This window comes from Magallana gigas, chromosome 2 (assembly GCF_963853765.1).
Source record: "Magallana gigas chromosome 2, xbMagGiga1.1, whole genome shotgun sequence".
Taxonomy (NCBI): Eukaryota; Metazoa; Mollusca; class Bivalvia; order Ostreida; family Ostreidae; genus Magallana; species Magallana gigas.
In genome coordinates, this window is record NC_088854.1 from 22279309 (window position 1) to 22301852 (window position 22544).

The following is a 22544-nucleotide window of genomic DNA, read 5'->3' on the forward strand; positions in this document are numbered from 1 at the left end:
GTTTTTAAAAGGTTTTTAAAAAATCCGCTGTTGACAGAAACAGATGGAATATTTTTATTGTTTATTTTTTAACGAGTTTTTATTGTAAATTAAAATGTCAAACTATTGATATATATATATATAATTCTGTGACACTCAGTATTATGATTGTTGTTGGGTAATTTGTATGATTGATCAATAAAAGATTAAAAAAGGCGTTAACTTCGGTATGAATTTGTAACTCATGAGTTCGAATCCCGCTGGAATATGTATTACATTTTGAAAAACTTTTAAAAATCAAAATTACATATTTTTAGTCCAATATTGCAAAATTATAAAATTCTTAACCTGTTAAAGTAATTTGATCATATGGTATATCTCTCCACTTTAAAATTGACAGTCGTCCAAAAATAAAAAATAAAAAGAGATACGAGACACTACCCCCTATCATTTTGAAATTAAAATCCTTAACAATGTATATGCGATTGTGACTTAATGATAACAAATGATAATGCAAAAACTGAAAATAAATTGCATAGGAAACAAACACTTAAAAGTCGAAAAGTTTGTAATTTAAAACCCATTGCAACAAAAAGAATTTAGGCATAATTATAATTAATTTCAGTGTTGATTTTCATCCATGCCTACTCTTCTAAATATCCAGCTCGTTTTCTTTTCAAAAACTTCAAAACAAACCCGGCAACATGGCATTATGCAAGAACAGATCATGTGTCACATAAAAGAAACATTTATATACAGATTTTTTGACTAGCATATTACATACAATTTCAAGGTATGTAAGAGTAGCAGAAAATTGTGTAAAAGATGGAAAAGACAAGTAAATTCTTTAACTAGTTATTCTACCACAGAAATAACGAGAGATAACTCATATTGATTTAAGTTCCCAAGGACGACCCAAGGCTTCTGGATCAAATCATATTTAGCATAAGCAATTTTACAGGTTTTCATCCAATTTGCAATCTTTCACTTATTTTAAAAGCATGATAAATAATTGGGTTTTTTGATTAAAGGGAAAAAGAAGCTTGCATACCTCCTATTTACTACACTCCACGCACCCATTCAGACCCATACAGTAAATCTGGAAATCATGAAAAAATAGATGGTGACAGATTTTTCTGATGATCTAAATCTGTATTGTAATGACAATAAGAGAATGCATGAACCTAACTGATTAGACTCAGAATTGACATGAAAATGCATAAAATTTTTCAGATATCTCAAGCAAAAATTGTTCAGTGGTTTTAAAGCTTTCCTTACCTTTGATTGTATAAAAATTTCCCTACTGCATTGTTATTAGAATGTGACTTTCATGCGATTTTTCAAGTAAAACAGTTAAAGGTAATTACACCGGGATGATTTAGCGTACTTAATAGTCAGTGTGTGATATTTGGAAGACCCATATCTTACACTATCTACCTGCAGTAGATTATGTTATATTTATTGTAACAAAGTTAAACTACACACTAATATAGCTACAAAGAATCCTGTGTGATTTATATATGTTTCCCCTAATATTCGCTTTCAAGGAACATCTAGAGTAAACATTTCTATGACAATAAATTGTATTGTAAATTCCCCAATCATCCCGATGTTTAGATCACCTGAGTCTGACGTGCGTTTACAATTTTACATTAGTAAACTCTTGAAAACTACAAGGCAAGTTGTTATCATCTTTGGTTTGAACCATCTGTAGGATAAGGGGAATATGGATTGTAAAATTTACGACAAATACCACACCTGGAGCGTCATGGGTAGTACCAAATTTGAAAAAAAGTCCTAAATTTCCAAAATACTCTCTGCACTCACATATTTTTGAGAAATGTAAATGCATAAAAATGATGTCCATGAAGTCTTGTACCTTAATCGTGAAATTCATGGCCCCTGGAAGAGGGGTCAGATCCTAGGGTGGAGCCAATATTGCCATAAAGTGAAAATGTGTTAAATAGCAGAAATCTTCTTCTCTATTCCCATATATATTTTGAAGCAATATAAATGCATGGATACAATGTCCATGATTCCTCTTCCAAAATTATTGTTAAGGTTCCTCGACACACGAATGCATTATTTGATGGATCGATGAAGAATTCTCTTTGAGAAATAATTATTCAAAAATGACACCTGTATCGGCCTCTGATTATTTTACATGAATTTTTTTGTATTTTTTTATAGAAACCGGAAACATCGTTTTAGCTGCGAACAAGATATATTAGAGCTAAAAATTTGTTATCAATTAATGCACAATACAATTATCTATAAATACATATCAAAAACGGCCAGATAAACTTCGAAATATTTTTGTAAAAAAAATATTTATGAAAATGAAAAAAAAGGATTGTAAATATTTTTTAAATCTATGGATAAAAACTGCAGATAAACTGTTACTCGCATTTAACAATTGCTGTACAATCATATTTCAACAAGAAATTGAAACCGAATAGTGAAATTAAAGTATAAATGGAAAATTTTAAAATCGAACTGATCCCGATTGTAACTAAACTGATCCCGAACGAAATCACCTAAAGTTAGAATGAATCAGAATTTTGCAAAAATTTCAGGTTGTTTAGCTGTAAAATGGTTTCGTCATTTACTAACTTTATAATTTATATCAATTACTTAGAAAAAACTGCAGTTTATTTGTAAAATTTCAATTTTAAAACAATTCTGATCGGGATCATTTTTTTTTCAATCGGGATCGGTTCAAATTTGATAAATAGCAATTTTTCCAAAATTTCGCATTTTCATTTTAATTTCTTTGTTAAATATCATTGTTTAGTAAATAGTTTATGTGACTATATGTTATTTTTGAAATTTTATCCATAGATTAAAAAGATATTAAAGAATTACAATTTTGATTTTCAGAAATATTTTTTTAATTAAAAAATTAAACACTTGACCAAACGATCTTTGGCATGAATTTATTTATAATTATATTACACATTAATTGACAACAAGTTTTAAGCTCTAATATATTCTGCTTGTTTGCAAAACAGTTTTTCCTATTTCACTGAAAAAATACAGAAAAAATCGTATAAAATAACTGAAAGCCGATATTGATCTCTGTTTTGTGGAATCATGTTTCAAAAAAGATTCTCTATCGATCCATAAAATAAAATTTTGGTGTGTCGAGGAACCTTAACTAACCTAGGTGTTTAGGCCTTGGGTAAGGCCAATATAGGGACATTGTGAAAATGTACAACTTTTTATATTTTCTTATGTACTTTCACATGTTAATTAAATGCATGGTTATGATGTTCATAATGTCATCTTCTTAAATTGTGAAATTCACAAACCATGGAGCAGGTATTCAATTGTTTTAATGGGGAGGGTGTCCCAAACATGGTCATTCAGTGATTGTGCATTTTTTAAGTAACTTGAGCCTATTGTGTAACATATTGATGCTGGTCATGTGTTGTCCGTGAACAATTTCACATTTTTAACTTCATCTTAAAAACTTTATTACATAATAATCAATTTCCTGTGCATTGTATGCTTGTAAGAATAAACTTGCATGTTGTATACATTATACATGAAATTGTGAACATAATAAGATTGACCATTTAAGGCAAGCAGGTCTCTTTTTACCAAAAGTTTACAATTTTGGCCGAAATCCATTGACTCTCCCCGTCCCTTTTATTGAATTGATGTTTCCAAACAGCAAAATATAAAAGTGGGGTAACAGTCAGAGAAGTGTCGGATTAGGGTTTAGACTCCAAAATGAAGTTTAAAATGCAAACATGGGTCCATCTAACGGCTATTGTTCTCAGGTGACCGTCAAGGCCTGTGAGCTTATTGTATGTTTAGACTACAGTGACTAAGAAACTTCTCAAAATCTACATTTCTTAATGCTCTACCAAGATATTTCAAATGCTCTGCAAAATATCAGTTGTCAAGTTTAAAGTGAGGTATAAGGTCTTTCAACAGTATATATACAAGGCTATTCCACATATAGAGAAAGTACCATATTCAGAACAAAATGAGGTTTGATTAAGACTTGAATCTTTCATAAAAAGGAAAGAAGAAATATTAAGCTCCGTATCTAACTGGTAGCTGTCATGTTATCAATTTTGAATTTCAATTGTGAATTTACTGGGCGAGTAAAATTACACAATTTACGATTGGCATGTTGGTAATTTTGTATTTACTCCAGTATTTCAAAATATTCTCAAAATATATTTTGCTTTGTTAATATAAATGGAATATATTATTTTAGTCAACAAATGTTTTGTTCCGCTCCAAACAAGTTTTCAAACTAAACTCAATAATATTTTGGGATATACCTTAACCTATTCTTTCTTCAATTTTTATTCTATGAATTCTTATAAGAAGATTATTTTAATACTGACATATTATTTTCCTGATTTCATTTTTTTCTTCAATTTTTTACATGTATGAATAGAAGTTTTTATTAATGGTTAGGAACATACTTATGTGAAGCAATGTTCTTAAAAATTTTGTAAAATTTGAATCATTGCATGTATTTGTTTTTTTAATTAGATAGCATTTTATAAGCGTGGTCTTCCTCTATAGAACCAAAATGTCAATAATGTCAATGCCAAAAAATGGATTTTAAGCATGTTTTTGACTTGAAAGTGACCAAAACTTCGAATTCGAGACCTGCAGGTTAGTAGACCGAAGCTTAATTAATTGCGCCACAGAGCATGACACCATATTATGGTGATATAAACTGTTTCACATTGCGTTAAAATCGCCATGTTGTTGATATCCAGTTCTTTAAAAAAATAGAAGAAATGTAAAATCCAGTTGAATAATGTTGTTACAGTTGTTAAAGAACATTTAGACATGTTACTGTGATGCATATATTGTATTGACGAAGCAAAAAGCTGAATGTGGATGCAGCATTTATAAACGTATATGAATTTGATGTAAATTGTAAAACATCTTGCAATAATTATCATATTTTAAGAGTACAATCAAATAACATGTAGAGGTAGAATAAAAATAATTTTCTTTCGTTTTAACATAGGTGCTCCTTCGATACTTACCTTGTAATTTTCACTTGTTCATTAAAGTACACTACAATTAGAGCTTCGTTAAAACGCATCAAAGTATTGAGATTACAAGTTATCCGTAGTTTGCCATTGGTTGCAATCAGAGATGCTGATCATTATTCACCGGAGGGTGAATATATCCGATATATAAACTGACAAGTTGCTAATATACCGTGGGTAAATTGACGGCAAGATGATTGTGAATGGTACCTGCATCAACAAGACTAACGGTCGTATCAGCGCAACCTTTGTCAGCGTCTGGACCGGTGTGTCGAGTTTAGTAGCGGTCATATGGCTGGGCAGATCTATGTACAAACAACGACAATTTTCCCAGCCGAAATTTGTTGCTTTAGTTGTTTGCTTCAGTGATTTGATTTATTCAGGTAAGAAAGTTAATTCGAAAAAATAAAACCAAGAAACTTTACGTAGAATTATAATTTTTTCCGCGCTCAATTGTTTTTTTGTTTTATTCTGTATTGCCTCCTTAATCACGAATAAATATTTCCAAGAAATTCTGAAAGACACTCTACACTATTCATTTTAGGAGAAACCAACAAACTTTGTTTCGATATCAGTTCCATATATATGATGTTCATTATTTGAAGATTCATTCTGAAATTATTACATTGATGAATATTTCAGTAGTTAACTTAATAAGTACTGAGTATTATGAAAGAGCAAATTATTTATTTGCTTGACATATTTATACATATTGATAAAAAATAAATTAACAGATGAACAAACTTGCATTTTTTGTTTTATGTTTTAACAATAATGTATAATATACATATTATGTAAAACATTTTCTGAAACCCAGGAATAAGCAATTCGCAGTTAGTTGCAATGACATGGCTTGGATACTGTGTTATGGGAGGCTTTCAAGGATGCATCCTGCGGGGTTTTGCCAGAAATTCCACCATGGTGGGTTCTCACTTTATGGTGGTTCTCTTGGCAACAGAAAGATTCATTGCCTTGCGGTTTCCATTTCGATACCAGCAGCTTATGACACCTAAGAAGGTGGTGATTGTGGCGGTCGGTTTGTACCTGTATGCGGTAAGTTAATTTAAGAGTGCTAGACGTACGGGACCATTGCTAAGCTACAGATGTATTTACCTCTTTTAGACAAAGAACTATTTATAGAGGAGATAAAGGATAATGTTTAAATTTTAAAGCATAAATATATGGAGGTTTTCTTTACTAAATGGTTATTCATTGAAAAAAAAATGTTTAAAAATTTAAAACAAATCCCAAGATAAACTTGTTGACCATCCAGCTCTCTTTGTATACTTATTTGATATTGGTCGTTAACTTCAAAGTCTAAAAACACAATAAATACATCCTTATTCTGTTTTATACATTGTAAGACTTAGTCATGCAATGCTTTGTGCAGTTTTAGACAACGGATAGGCCATGCGCAAATCTAGTTTTTTCTTTTGATAAAATTGCTTTATTATTTACCTTTGATTCATGCGTTTAGAAAAATTATTTTTTTCCACTTTTGAATAAGTTTTTAAAGAGAAAATAATTATGGCCGTAGGGTAATAAAATTTCTACAGGATATTATTATTTCCCGTCGGATCAAGTACCTGTTTGTCGTATGCGATTTATACTGAATTTTTGCAGAAATCGCTACCTCATTAGTCGCATGAACTATCAAAGAAAGCAATTTATTGGTTTTACATTTTTCTTAAAGCAAATTATTAAATCTATCATAAAAGGTTGAAAAAAATATCAAAATAATTGTTATATACATCAGTATGTATATAGAGACAGACTATGAGAGAGAAAAAAGTTAATGGTAAATAAAAAGTGATGTATATGCAGATGAACAGATTATTAAAAGTTATAAATTGGCAAGTAAATTAAAGTTTATTACATTTGTATTCTATATTGATGTCACCTTAATCTTTCGCCGGTGACAACACTCCGCCTGTGACAATACTGTCTATACACATATAGGGAAGACGTTGTATCAAACATTAAAGAATGTTTTGAGAAACTACTCCCTTAATATTCTAATCGCAGTATGGCGTGTTTTCCGAAATCAAACGCATGTTGTATCTTTGCTGATATAGTATAGGTGTGACTATTTTTTTTTTTAAAGAAAAGGTTTGTAATGGTTAATCAGTATGACACATCTTTATTCCATGTCGAATTTGTCCACCATTAATTTATTTTCAAGTAAGCTACTGCCAGTGTTGTCTTTCTGATACCATTATTCACCATTCGTTTGCATTTTAAAAATGTTCAATGCTGATGTTTACTTTAGTCAGCAGGCATGTAACATAACTTTTGAAAGTGGTGGAGGCAACCTCATCCAAAATTCTTGACTAGCAAAATATAAAAAAAGGAAAATTCCTCAAACCCCGACAATCCTAATCCGGGGGGGGGGGGGGGGGGTGTTTTGGAGGATACGTTGTTTTCCTTTACTTTAATTTCACTCACTCTTGATTTCCTTATTTTTTTCTTCCGTTTCTTGTATGCTCCCTAAAAAAGGGGAGGGGCCAACCTGCATTATAATTCAATTTTATTTATATAAATTTTAAACAAAAATCACTGCACATTTTTAGCTACCTTATGCCGGATTTCACATAGACCGTAAAAGATTTGCCAGTTTATAATTTTTCATAATTCACTCCTTTATCTTTTTTCTCTCTCTCTACTTTCTCTCATTCAAGTCATGAGCGGTTAATGTAGCCTTCGCCTACAAAAACATGCAGAAACTTTCCACCTTTTGGATATTGCACTTTAAAAAACCATAATTATAAATTTCTACAGATCTTCCTTGCGACCTTGCCACTAATGGGAGTGAACAAATATGGATATCAAACGTGGTGCGACTTCTTTTGGAACGACACTTCTCCCGAGGGCAGATTCTTTGTCATCTTGTACCTTTTACAAGGTAATTGTTCACATTCAGCAGCCTGAAGGTCAAAAAGATGCAATGTGGCATGCATTTTTGATATGAAATACAAACCATTTACATATTAAAACCTTGACGTTATGCTTGTATAAATTAACGAAGACAATTATTGTTGAACATTAAAGCAGTCATTTTGGGTATAAAACAATCTGTAAAATTTACACAATTAACAATTAATTGAAGGGGGTTGACGTTTTAACTTTATATTTAATAGATCAGTGTACTTACCACTCCTGTCTTCTGTGGGTTTTTTTGTAGGAATGGGTTGCATGCTGTATACAGTATTTTGTAATATCAGTGTGGTACACGAATTGCTTGCAATAAGGCGGAGAATTGGACCTGGATCCAAAGTTATATCATTCAAAGAGAAGCTCGACCATTTCAAGTTCATGGCAATCATGACATTTGTTTCCGTTGCTTATATCGTGTGTTCAACACCATATCTGGTAAGCTGAGGTCAAGGTTATTATTGCATTATCTTTTCCCGAACTTCTTAAAGTTATACGTGGCGAATGTTATTAGTGATTCAAATTATGAAAATACCATTTTGAGTCTACTTACGAGGGTTGTTCGGAAATTATTCGGGCAACATGAATATTTCCCTTATTAAGTGATGAATTTTGGTGAAAATTGGCAAAAACATTAAGAAAACTCCAAAAAATTAATATTTAAACACTAAATACCAAAAGAATATTTGATAGTTTTGTTTACTGTAATGTTGTAAATTTTGAATTTACCGGGTATTTGTAAATTTTGTATTTACTGCCACCCGGTAAATTTAAAATTTACAACATGACATTACGACGGTAGATAAACATGTCGGCGGTCGGGATACCCGGCTCAGGAATAAACTAAACATGTTCTTACAAGTACTAGTCTCCGTAGACTTACAGTTCATGATAAAAAGAAAACGAATTAACTATGTTTATTTTCGTTAGTTTGTAAGGTGTTTAAAACAGGAGCAATGGGAAGCGTGAAAATGACTTTGCGATAAGTTTGCGGTTGCTCTGAGTCACTTAACAGAGGCCCATTGGTCATCTTACCTGGAAATATCTAATACTGTCATGGACTAAAAACTTTTTACATTGATAAACTCTATCCTGAATTAAGTTATAGTGAAATTTCAAGGGTTTATTTTTCCCTACAAGATGAGGAGAAAATGTCTCAATAATTATAATTTCCAATCAGCTTGTATGTAAAAATATGTCTACAAATAATTCATTTAATTTAATAGCTTTACAATAATATTGAATCGTCATTTTTTTACCTCTCGGATTGAAATACAAACGTTTGAATATCTCCACCTATAACTGATTAATGGATTCCATATTTTGGACTATCAAAGCAATGGAGCCTACATACTCAAATTTATACGGCGACAAGATATTAGTTTATTAAGCTTTAATGAAGCAGATAAAATTATCGCAAGAGCAATTTAAAGTAAGGATTTAAAAGCCCACAAACGTCAAGTTTTGAATGTTTGCTGTACCCCCCCCCCCTTGCGCATGCACAGTTGTGTTGTATATGCAATGCCTCGTTTAAAGTAAAAATTATGTTGTAAAATAGAAATCGGCCAATTTCGTTAAAAGGATAAATATTGATACGATTAGTTTTCATGTTATATGAACTAACATCGACCGTGTATTTAGTCTGTCTATGTTTCCTTTTTGCAGGTAAGACTTGCATGCAATCAGTTTGGCTTCAATTTATCAGTGACCAAAGATTTTGATGCTGTAAGGATGTACATAGTCAACAACATGACCAATTCCTACTTTATTTTATTCATCCAAGCTTTGTTCCATCCTAAAATAATAAACAAATTTCGTGCTTGCTGTGGACGGAATGAACAAGAAATTGAAACAAGCGCGAGAAATACCCAGTCTTCTGAAGTTGTCTGACAAACATAGTAATGAACCATAGAGTGATGGCTACACTTTTATTGTTCATAATTGATTGTTATGTTTTTTTCTCTGTTCTGAATCTAATTGAGAAACTTGGAATGTCATTATCATTAGAGTTTGCAGTATAAAAAACTTGTTGAATGTATACAATTATATAAATGATTTTTCCTAGTTTTGCTTGATAAGTATATTTTGTCATACAAAAAAGAAATCTTTTTTGAAGTCTTTAAGTTGAGATGAAATATGCATTATTGCTTAACACCGCTCGTAGATATGCCTTTTCGTCATATCTCTCTTTCATCATCGCTATCCTTAAAACCCGTGTCGCAGACCTCTAAGCAGTTAAAAGTATTTTGCTGTAGAGGTCTCACCTGTGGGGACGTACATCTTATCTCGCCGTGTTACTCAATCACAAAGTTTAAACCTAGCATTATCTACATAAATGTGATCAATTTCATGTACATGTATCTTATAACTTGACAATGTATTTTTTATTGTTTGGAAAGTTTTCGCAATATCTCAACTGTGCGTTTAAAAAACAAGAGTCAAACAGATTTTTTTAAATACGAGGGTCAATCAAAAAATACGAAGACTTTTGTCATAGCTATGTTACTAAACGTCATATCATTACTAAATTTGGTAGACATAATTTAGCAATAGTTTCAAACAATTTGCAAGAAAAAAAATAAATAAATTCTTTTATTTCTAAGAATTCTTTAGAATCTAATCCTACAAAAATAAGGTCACGGCGCACGGTCAAGATTTGTGTTATGTCAACAATAAACCATATAATGTTAAAAGTAATATCTCTATAAATTGGGCTTAAAACAAATTAACATTGAAACCTCAAATTAAGTATAGTCATGGTATTCTATGTACCAAATGATGACAGGATATATTGTTTTGTCAAACAGATATTAGTAACTAAAGACAGATAGTCCTCTTTAGAATTGACTAAAAACATCGACGTCGTCGGACGTCACGGCGCAACGAGAAGTACAAACAAAATAGATTTAACTCACAAAAAAGCCGATACAAGCTATGAAAATGATCAATGGTGCCAAAAAATAAGGCAACAATTATTTGCAAGTTTGTGTTTAACTGTAATACATTTTTGGGGGTGGTGGTAATTGTATTTTGAATATAAAACAGTCCGAAAGAGAGTAAAATATCTGTAAATATTTGGTCAAAAATTAAAATAAGTAACGTCAACCGACGTTCAGGGTTATCCCTACTGTACACTAAGAGATACACGGTTAGAAAATGAAAAATTTGAAGAACTAACTTATGATTCTTGAATAAATGTGTGCAAATAAGATGTTAAGTGGTTCAGTGCCATTTTAAATTGGAAGGAGAAAGGCACAAGAGACTAAGCGCGATATAAAGATGGGGTATATCTATAAACTGTGCGTGTTTTATCTTGACGTCATGTTTTGAACGTTACCGTGCGCTGTGGTGACAAAACATGTTGTTTTTAAAAAGGGTTAACAAAAATACCGTTTATATCAAATGGACTAAAACTTCGCATATCAATAACATAAGTGTTGGTGCACAGATTAATCTGTTAAGTATGACTTTCATGAAAAATATATGATAGACAGCCACATTGTCTTCGTATTTTTTGATTGACCCTCGTAATTAGCCCATATCTCGACTTAGCCATGGTTTTTTTAATAGTTGGTAAGATATCGATTTTCAGAACTATATTGTTGAGGATCTGATATTTATTTGACATGATTTCATCTGTGGTAATTGTGTGCTATTGTTAATTTATTTATTCGTATAACCTAGATGCTTGTATTAAGTATAAATGTCATTAAAATTTCAATGAAAAATAATACAATGAAAAATTATCAATATTTATTGTGATCAAAAAATCGTTCTCTAAATAAGACAAATTAAAACTTTTTCATTTAATGACCAAATTTTGTTATAAAAAATGTTTCTTACAAAACAATTTTTGTTTTAAAATGTAGCTCTGACAGGTATGAGATACATTTTAATTTCTTATAAATGTTTATACGATGAGTTAAATCAAGCTGTTTTTAAAAGTGTTTATGCTTGAAATTCATTGAATGTAACGTGTCAATATATTATGACATAATTTTTGATGGGCATCGCATACTCAGGACAGTTTGTAATACAGTTTACATACCCAGAAATATACTTTAATTTAATACCATATGATTATAGAATGCATTTATAAAATATGGTAACGTAAGCAACAAATTTAAAGTTTATATACTTCATGAAACATAAAAATTGAAAAAAAAACTTGGTTGTTTCCGAGTCTAATGAAAGTGCACACGATTTGAATTTAAAATTCAATTTACATAAACATTCAAGTTGAAGAATTTTATTGAGTTCAGTTGATGTATAATATCAATGACAGTTTCACCATTTTTCATTATTGAAAAAAATACAGGGAGCAGAGGAAATAACCTTCTAATGACGTTACAATAACATATATATCTGACAGAAAGTAGAGAATCCATGAGGTGCTTTATGCTAGTAAATACAAAATATACGGAAAAGTTAGCAAATGGCTTATTTTCATTAAACTTATTCAAATTTGGTCAAATTGGTAAATGACGTCTTACAGGAAATCAGGATTCATAATATTACAAGATGTTTTATGCTTGAAATATTCTTCTGTTTAGTTCTCTTACCCACAAAAAGTAAAAATAATACAAGTGTTTATTCAATCAGTCTTGCAAACTTCAAGTTGACAGGTCTGCTGGGCCAATATAATCATTGTAAGAACGCTACGTCACAGCTAATTAAAATTGGTTTGATCGTTTGATCTCGGCGGGACACTCGAAGTGCTGTGTGACATGAAAGTCTTGTTGCAACTATAGATTATACTTTCATCTGTAGTGAAGGGTATATGATAAAAACAATCTTGTCTACTGGGGTTTTTGGAACTTATAAAGGCAGAAATGCTGTCATTGGACTTCAGGCTTGATCATGAGCAACATATCTGTCTGAAACGTCAACAAATCATGTGTTGCCTTTTTAATCGATCAAAAACTTATTCAATAGCACAATATTTCAGATTCGGAACATAAAATTTCCAGTTTTATATCTTTGATAGAAATATAGTTTATGTTAAATGCAAATCAATTCTTAACGAACAAATTCTTAAATAGAATTTTAAAATAATTCTATGATCGTACTAGTATAATTATGGCAATTCATAATCGTGCTGATTATCTATACTTATAAATTAAGGCATTTTGCACATAAACTTCAAAACGCCTGCACCAGAGTACTGACTTGCACCTTTGGTATTAGTAAGTAAGTAAGTAAGTAAGTAAATTATTTATTATAGTGACATGTGCATATACTGTACAATTGTGCCATATGATACAAATTTTATAAAAAAAAAACTACTTTTACATGAATATTGGGCTCCCGGCCCAGTGGGCTTATAAGTCACGCGTTATACAAGGTGTATCAATTATTTACTTATATTTGGGTTATGGTACATATTAAATCACAATGTTACATCAAAGTGTATATCATACAGTGAATAAATTATTTATAAAGAAATTGTCTCCGAATTCGGAATGCTTTTACAATGAATTTTGAAAATTGTCTAAATTTATGGCTCATTAAATAGGTAAACACATATTGTCTATCACGATTTAATAGTGCAGGTGATAGCAGCTGTTCGCCAAGGATTTCAGTGCGATATTGGTTATAAAACGGGCAGTCAAACACAAAGTGTAGTTCATTTTCAATTACTTGTTTGGAGGTTCTCCTACATATCGCCCTGACTCGATTCTTAATGGTAGGATCCCTGCTCTGAGTTGAGCCATGTGAGATCTTTCCGCTTTGCTCAGATTAAACGATGTATAATTTTCTAAGCCGTAATCGGACTTGAAGGTCTTGTACGTTCGCAATTTTGGTACGTTTTTCAATGAGTCTTTCCATATTTCCGATAAGAAATTCGTAAGATGTGACACCACCAAGCCCAAATCAATAGTGCATTTGGTGTCGTAATATTGCCCTATTCCAATCTGGTTCATAATGTGTTTCACTTCACTACACCAGTTATCACGGCATCGTTCATAGTCAAGATTTAAGGTAATCTTTGTTATTTGGTCATCTTCAAAACATATTAGCTTGTTCCAGTACCTCAACATGCAGAACCACCGTCGAAATTGATTTGGGAGCCAGCCTAAGTCACCGTAAAGGAACAAAAATTGGTGTAAATCTGTGAACCCCCAGGAAGTATCTTATTGCCCTGTTCTGTATATTGTCTACAGCCTGAAACTTACGGTAGCCCCACAAACCAGCTCCATAGTCTAGGATAGGGGCAACACACGAGGAAAATAGTTTTTCGTACGACGTAAAACCAAAATATTTGTTATTATGTATTTTGGCGATGATTTGTCCGAGTGCACGGCCGCCACTCTTAGCAAGTAGTTCTGCGTTGCTATCAAAGCAGCTGTTGTAATTGAATGTCACTCCTAGGTATTTGTAATAATCCACGGTTTCTAGGGCATTACTACCGATAGTGAAATTGCAGTTCGATCTTTTAATTTTGCCTTTCCTAAAGTGAACGCACTTGGACTTATTCGTATTGATAAGAACTCTCCAGCGTTTGCACCAGTGGTGAAGCTTATCTAACATCCGTTGAAGTTCCGATTCGGATTTCGCTATCATTGCTATGTCGTCCGCATACAGTAAAAGCGACAGCTTCTTTTCCCCTACATCCACACCAAGACCGAGTTCATTAATGTCTTGAACAAGGTCATTTATAAATATCGAAAACAATGTGGGAGACCGGTTATCTCCTTGTTTCACTCCAGTGTTACAAGAGAACCAATTGGTAAGCTGGCCATTTAACAGCACACACGATTCTGAGTTTTAATAAATACTTTTCACAGAGTTGTACACTTTGCCATCAATATCATGTACTAATAATTTGTACAGCATCATTTCTCTGTCAATGAAATTGAAACATTTTCGTAAGTCAATGAAAGCTACGAATAGTGATTTTGAGTTTCGAATAACAGAATTCAACGTGAATACGTGATCTTCACACGACCTGTTTTTCGGAAACCGTTTTGCTCATCAGCTAATACTTCATGTGCATCCAAGTGACTTGTAATACGCTGATTGATAAAGGCACTGTAGATCTTGCTGATACAGGAGAGGAGACTAACTCCTCTATAGTTCATAGGAATTCTAGGATCTGTTGATGCATCTTTGAGAATCGGACATATGATTGCTTTACGCCAAACTAATGGAACAATACTTGCATCAAGGATCAACTGAAATAGTCGCGTCAACGTTTCTATGACTTTTGAGATTTTAACACTACATAAGGTTTCTCGCCGTAACCACTTGCCGACTTCGATTTGGTTTTGAAAACTAAACGGTTTATTTCATCAAATAAAATATTTTTGTTCAGTGTTTCATTTGTTTCAATATGTCGGATTGTCCATTCTTGACTATGAAGTGTTTATGTGCCCTCACTTGTTCAAAGTGTCCTTGGTCAAAATCATCGCTGTCGCTTCCGTTGTACAGGTTTTTAAAATCAGTACACCATTTGTTTAGCACAACTTCCTCATCATTTTATAATCATTCCCGTTTCGTCTATGATTTCAAGTGGTATGTTTATTTTTCTTTCGGACCGAGATTGCGAATTTTTGCCCAGAAATCGTTCGGGTTTTTCGTGCACATGTTTTCTATTTCTACGGCACTTGATCGTCTGTCTTCTCATTCTGTTCGCCTCAATGTCTTATTAAACAAATCTCGAGCCCGGGTGTATTCGCAACGTAGTTTTGCCCTCATATTGCGATTTCCATCGCATATAAGGAACTCTTTCTCTTTAGATGACATATTTTCCCATAGGTCCGTCAGATGGTCGTTCCAATAAGGTTTTGTGTGTCTGAGACGCTTTTTTGCCGACTTGGTTTCTAATTTAGGAACAGTGTTGTTCATTTCGTTTATGATAGTAGTGCATAATTTATTGTATATATTATCATAGGTCTGTGTCTCCCTGCACGCTTCGATTTCTTCAATAATATTTATTAATGCAAGTTTGTTTGTTTCATTGCTCATAAAATCAGCAGGTACACAATTTAGTTTGAAACGGGTTTTCTGTTGTTGTTGTTGTTGTTGTTCAATTTTTCCCCCTGGCGAGCGAGAAAAAATGGTATGACCCGTGACCATAAGCTCACACACAAGAACAGAGTGGTCGGACAGCCTTGATTTTTCATTGATAAGAGTATAGAGCTTTAGCCTGTCTACAATTGATTGTATCGTCATCACAGCAAATGATTAAATGTTTTTAAACGAGTCTTGAGGAATGCAAATGTAGTCGACCACCGCTTTCCCCTTCCTCGAGATCGACGTGAAATTGTCATCGGTCTTGAATCTGCCGTTCAATACGCAAAACTTTGTTTCATTTAGAAATTCCATAAACTCATGACCGTGTTGGTTGATACATTTATCTAGCGGTTCTCTAAGACACATATCGTCCTCATCGCACAAATTTTCAGTGAGCGACCCTATTCTAGAATTAAAGTCTCCTAGAACGAACTTGTTATCAGTATCGCTATTGATATAGATTTGGGACAGGAGGTGGCTGAAAAACGTCTGAGCATATCGACCTCTGTTGGAATTTTCTGGTGGCAGATAGCATGAATAAATTAAGAATTCAAATTTGCTGTGTCGATGTCGTACTTTAAGACCTAAAATTCCATCAAATGATTTGTCTATCACTGAGATGTCGAACACTTTTAATATCCAGTCTTTTACCAAAATACCCCCCCCCCCCCCGATGCTTTCGGGGCATTCATATGTATATGTTGCCTGTTGAATCCGAACCAAACATACGTGTGTGATTATGTCCGTAAGGTATAATTGAATTTTTACTTATAAGTTATTATTGTGAAATTTATCAAAAGCCTACTTTCATTTTCGCTACACAAGCCCGAAATAGCAAAAATGACAGTAAAGTAAGGTGGTGGACATTCTTTGGCGGATCGAAATATATACTTGCAATGATATGATATTAAATGATTACGTAAAGAATGGATCAATTTACTCACAGTGAGCCTATTTAAAGAAAACATTGAAATTAAGATTTGACAAATGTTGAATAAATAAAATGAGTCAATTCGTTTCTTTAGTGGGCGAGTTTAGTTTTTAAAATAAACATTCGCTTGAGAAATTTCCAGAATGGGGTAACCAAGAAAGCGGATTGACTAGATAAATAACGAACAGTGTAGGTCGAGTTCATCATGTATCGCGGGCAAATACCTTGGATCGGACTTTATTAATATTTAATATTTTATAAATAAAATGGAATAATTAATGCGATATTTTCAATGGAAAGAACTTTCCAGAACGGGGTGTCCAGAAATGGGTTGACTAATTGACATCATGGCAGAAAGTGTAGGGCGAGTTAACCATCGGCCAGATACATTGAATCTGACAACTTTGGTTTAAAATATGCATGCAAATGGATAATAATGCGTAACCTAGCGTGTTTTAATTTCATGCTTTTTTATACCACGTCATATTGGTTGTGAACCTTAGACATTAATTTGAACAGATTATTGTAATCTACGTCTATAAGTTTAATGGGTTAACCTCCAGATTGTTATCTGTTATCTTTTATCTGAAATAATCATTTAAGAGAGTATTACAGATTATATTGAAAATTGACAAAAAAAAACAAATTTCGAGAATTTCCATTCACTAATTTGAAAAAATACAATAAAAAAGTTTATTTTTTGTCAGCTGCAACTAACAGGATTAAGGCCACGCACATGTATATATTACCAATTTCAGTTTAGATTTTTTATCCCTGCCCGCTCCCTTAAATATCCAACAATGCAGTTTGTTTTTTATTTCAATTTTAAAGATTAAGGAAACTTAAAGGAAAAAATCGGACAAAGTATATGCAAAAATATGGTTCAACAAATTAAGCATTATATGATAATAATGTGTAAAGTTTGCGCGTGGTATCATCTAGTTATATCTTAAAATGATGAGTATGATAAAGTTTTAATTATCATATCCTTAAAATACACCCTGTTGCAATAGTTATCATAAAAAACAAGTTCCTACTAGTTTAAACCGCTCAGCTATTGTGATAATTATCTTAGCGTCTTAAGGTCAAGATCTAGTAAATGAAAGGTGCCTACAGGTTCATAAAATTTAAGATATAAATTCTTTCAATGATGCTTCATGACAATAGCTTTGTTTGATAGGGTGTACCGGGCCTAAAATTTTTGGTAAACACATTGAAAAATCATGCTTTAAACTATTATTTTCAATGAGATATAAAGGATATAAGAGCAAATTCCGGAGTTTTGTCCATTTTTGACTAATGAAATACATCTATAATGCCTACAGTCTCCCCAAAAACGGAATTAAACAAGCTTTTGACCTTCTCTTTTAAATGATGTCAAATTTAATATAGGTATCGGGATTACTTTTTCAATGATTTAACAAAGAATGTTAAGAAATTGTTTAATTTCCTACATAATTCCTTTAAAGCCGTAAAGTACGGGAAAAATATTCTTCAAATCAATGATGACGTCATACTGGTTCTAGCACCAAAAAGACACTCTGAAATCAGTTACTAGATCTTGGCTAGATACTTCGTTAGAATCTAGATAAGACGTTAAAATGACGGGTTACAGGATGTATGGTCGAATCAATCTTATCTATACTACTATATTAATATAATAGACTCGAATATTTTGTCTTTAATACCGAGAAATTGGAAGAATACTGCCTTTTGTATTATATATTATAAACATCATTGATACTTGGAAGTTACCAATTTGTTTTTATTTTATCTCAATTAAGCTTCGCTAATTAATAATCAACGAAAATTCCACAAAAAATCCCGGAAATCACCTGGATTTTTTGGATTTTACAATCTTGCGCTTGCGCAATACATTCACGCTCACGGGATCTTTAGTTTATGCTTCCACAATATCACATCTCCATGAATAAACTCAGAAATGATAAAACATATACGGGTAAATTTTCATTGGACTTTTGCTAAATATTCTGTTCATATACATTAATAATTTCTCATGAGAAAAGGTATAAATAACAAATATACATTTCAACTAAGTACTTACTTTTGTCTTCGTGATGACAAAAAATATTTGATTACATGCAAAAAAGTTACATTATATTCGTAAGGAGAGTGAAGATAGAATATGTTTTATCGTAAAAATGAATAATGTCCTACGGACCCAGTTTTACAAAGAAAATACGTGTACGTTGGCTTCCATTCTATGGATTATCATTTTTAGTTGAAAGGTATTTGCAGTCTCAAAAAGGTTTGTTGTGATGAATTTGACTGTTATTTTCAATGCAACTTCATTAACTTTCTCCAAAATCGTTCCGGAGCGATTCTGCAATATTCTGCTACATTACGGGTATAAGGGAGGCATTCTAACTGTGGTGAGGGCCTCTCCCGAGACACAGTTTATTCAAACTAAGGAAAGTGTAGTGAAATTAATAGCATTATTGTAGGCTTATAGCTTTGTTATGTAAATGTCAATAATGAGGTATGTCGATGTACCTATTTCGTAAATGTCCGATATGCAATGTCAACCCGTGCACGCACGGGTCAAAGTCTAGTTTAATTAAATTATCAAAAAAAAATAAAAATATGCATATGATATAGAGCAGTCTTAGCTTTTATTTTCATTGATTAATCACCGACGTGTAAATATCTGATATATAAATCGACAACTTGTTCTTTATCGTAGAATAAGATAGTAGCTAGCGATATGATTGTTAATGGTACCTGCATCAATGTACCTAAATCACCTGCTGGCGCCGTCTTTATCAACACTTGGACCGGTGTGTCGAATCTTGTAGTGGTTATATGGCTGGGTAGATCAATGTTTAAACAGAAAGAATTTTCTCAACCAAAATTTCTTTCATTGGCGGTTTGCTTTTGTGACTGTGTTTTCAGGTAAGTGTTTATCAATTAAATAAAAAGGGAAAAGTTTTTGGATTATAAAGGTCATTTTTTTTCTCGAGGGTTTGAGCAATATACAACTTTAATGATTTTGAGTTTATTTTTTTTTTCAGGAGCCTTCTACAGGCAATATTTATCATATTTTTTCATTCTTAGAGCAATTTAAAAAAACGAATTTGATGAAGATGGTTTAAAGATAAGTAAGGTGGAGTGCTACACAAACAGTCTATTTTATGGACCCTTAAAGTATCATTTCTGCGTTAACTTAAAGGTGTAGTGCTACACCATAAGTTTATTTTATGAACCCTTAAAGTTTCATTTCTGAGACATGGTTTCGTTGTGCAAAGAAGGACATAAACCCTTAATAATTTTATACCAATATGTTTGCATTTTTTATGAGAAAGTGGAAAATCTCTTTTGGTTTTGGTATTAATTGACAGTTTTTTTGTTGTTTACAAATAGGATGATATCTTTTCAATTACAATAATTAACATATTAAAATAAATAAACATTTGATTTTCCCATCCATGAACATTTCCTAATTATAAGTTAAATCGAAGGTGGGACGAGTTAAATTGTTTTCATTGACAGCTAAATTTTTTTAATTCTTTTAAGATGTTGAGATTTCATAGTCTCATTAAAGATAAATACACTAATACTCGGCCTCTTTTTTCATTAATTTCTACTTATGTACAGTATATGAAAATATTTCTTTAAAAAAATGAAAATTACTGATTTATTAATAATTGCATATTCATAGAGAATCGAATAAACAAACATGATAAATGAAAACGTAGATATTTTAGTTTAAAATGTGAGGATCGTTGCATAAAAAGCGATAAACTATTGAACTGTAAAAACATCAATATATTTGTGAGTAGAGAATGCTCCCTCAATTTTCTCTTCAAATGGAATTACTACAGTAATCCCTAAAATTATAACATCAAATTAGCCGTTAAGTGGAAACTGGGGGTCCTTAAAAAATCATGCCATGATTACGTAAGTACAGCAAACGTATGCTTAAGTATATACCAAACTAATGTTCTGAACTTTGAAAAACTGGAGTTCAATGTATCTAATTTCATTATGTAAACAATCGTGAATTTCATATTTTGGGATTTTTATGTATTTCGCAAAAGAAGACAATGTAAATTTTGGAATGTTTTGAAATAAGCCCCTGCCTCTAAAGATCAGAAAAACCTCAGGTATTGGAAATGCATTTTAAACACATGTCAAATGTTTTCTTAAAGATGTGGTAACATTGGTTAGCCTATCAATTGTAACATACTGCACAATTGTAATTAAAAGGATTGTGAAAGAGGTGATTTACTGAATTAGAATGATCACAGGCACATAGCCTCGGAGTTTAAAGTTTAAGACCGTCACGCTATCTCCCCCACCCACCTCACTCCACGGATAAGGATTTTTATTATTGGCGAATAATTTCTTATATTTTTATTTATTGATTTATTTATTTTAAAAATTTTCAGGTAAGTTTGTCACCCGGCCTCTTTCATGACTAAAAAAAACCAATGCTCATTAATTTTAAAAAATCAAATGAAAAAGAATGGTTATTTAAATTAATCAGATGAATTTATGTTTCGTTATAACTAGTACCTTTTAATCCAATTTTAACATATTTTTCTTTGCATTCATAATTTGTCAGCAAAATCGGTAGACACTCAGAAATATACGGGGAAGAAAGATGTATTACAAATCATGTGTTGTCCTATAAGCAGCTGTTCAATGTTTATATTTAATATTTTTAAAAATGGCTCTCAAATCCTTTTTGCACACAGTGGTTTTACTGAAAGCAATTATCAATAGTTGTTTCCCTCATCGAGCAGTAATTCTCAAACAGTTGCGGCGGTATGGCTAGGATACTGTGTTATGGGAGGCCTCCAAGGATGCGTCATGCGGGGGTTTTCCAGAAATTCCACTATGGTGGCTTCTCATTTGATGGTGGTTCTCTTGGCAACTGAAAGGTTTATCGCCTTGCTGTTTCCATTTCGTTATCAACAACTTATGTCGCCAAAGAGGGTAATAATTGTGGCAGTCTCTCTCTATCTCTACGCGGTATGTTGTCTAGCATAATTGAAATTGTTTAAAAATGAAACAAATAGATATTGAAAAATTTTGAAAAACCACGGTTTTTATGTTGATAATTTTCAAACTTCTGAGTATCTGACAGGTTGTGATGTTTCATAAAAAAGTTATATGGATGTAATGTATGCTTTTATTTTTTTTTTCTTTTATTAAGTTATCCATTCAATACAACAAATAACACAAGCAATTATCTATACACTATATTATTATTTCAAAATTATAGAGGATGTGTGAGATAATATATGCCATCATATCATAATTTGTATAAAATTTGTTTTCATTTTTTTAAAAGTTAGGTAAACAATGTATACTGTAATGACACTAAAAGAAGTTGCACATTATATTTCACAGTGTCATTCGCTTTTGATTGATTTAGATGATCCAAGAATAAGTTGACCATACTGTATTTAAAGTCTTTTGAATAAGGATAAATACAATATTTAATTTACAAAGACGGTAAATATCTTTTAAATATTTTCTCGAACATATTTAATTTAATGAATCGGCTATTGTAAAGCGCTTGCTCAACGCAAATTAACAAAAAGATGTTAATTTTAAAAAATGATATTTTGCTCCTGATCGCCCATTTTGACTTCATCAATTCTAAAAAAAAGTATGAAAAAGGGTACTCA

General features: G+C 32.0%; 1 protein-coding gene across 1 annotated transcript; it reads left to right on the plus strand.

Moving 5' to 3' along the window:
- The first annotated feature begins 4992 nt into the window (after positions 1-4992).
- LOC105343936 (prostaglandin E2 receptor EP2 subtype) lies at positions 4993-10390 on the plus strand. Its single transcript, XM_034446142.2, has 5 exons — positions 4993-5392; positions 5827-6062; positions 7788-7911; positions 8191-8378; positions 9606-10390. Exons 1-5 carry the CDS (start codon positions 5203-5205, stop codon positions 9828-9830), a joined length of 963 nt encoding a protein of 320 aa, XP_034302033.2. The 5' UTR covers positions 4993-5202; the 3' UTR covers positions 9831-10390.
- The last annotated feature ends 12154 nt before the right edge of the window (positions 10391-22544 follow it).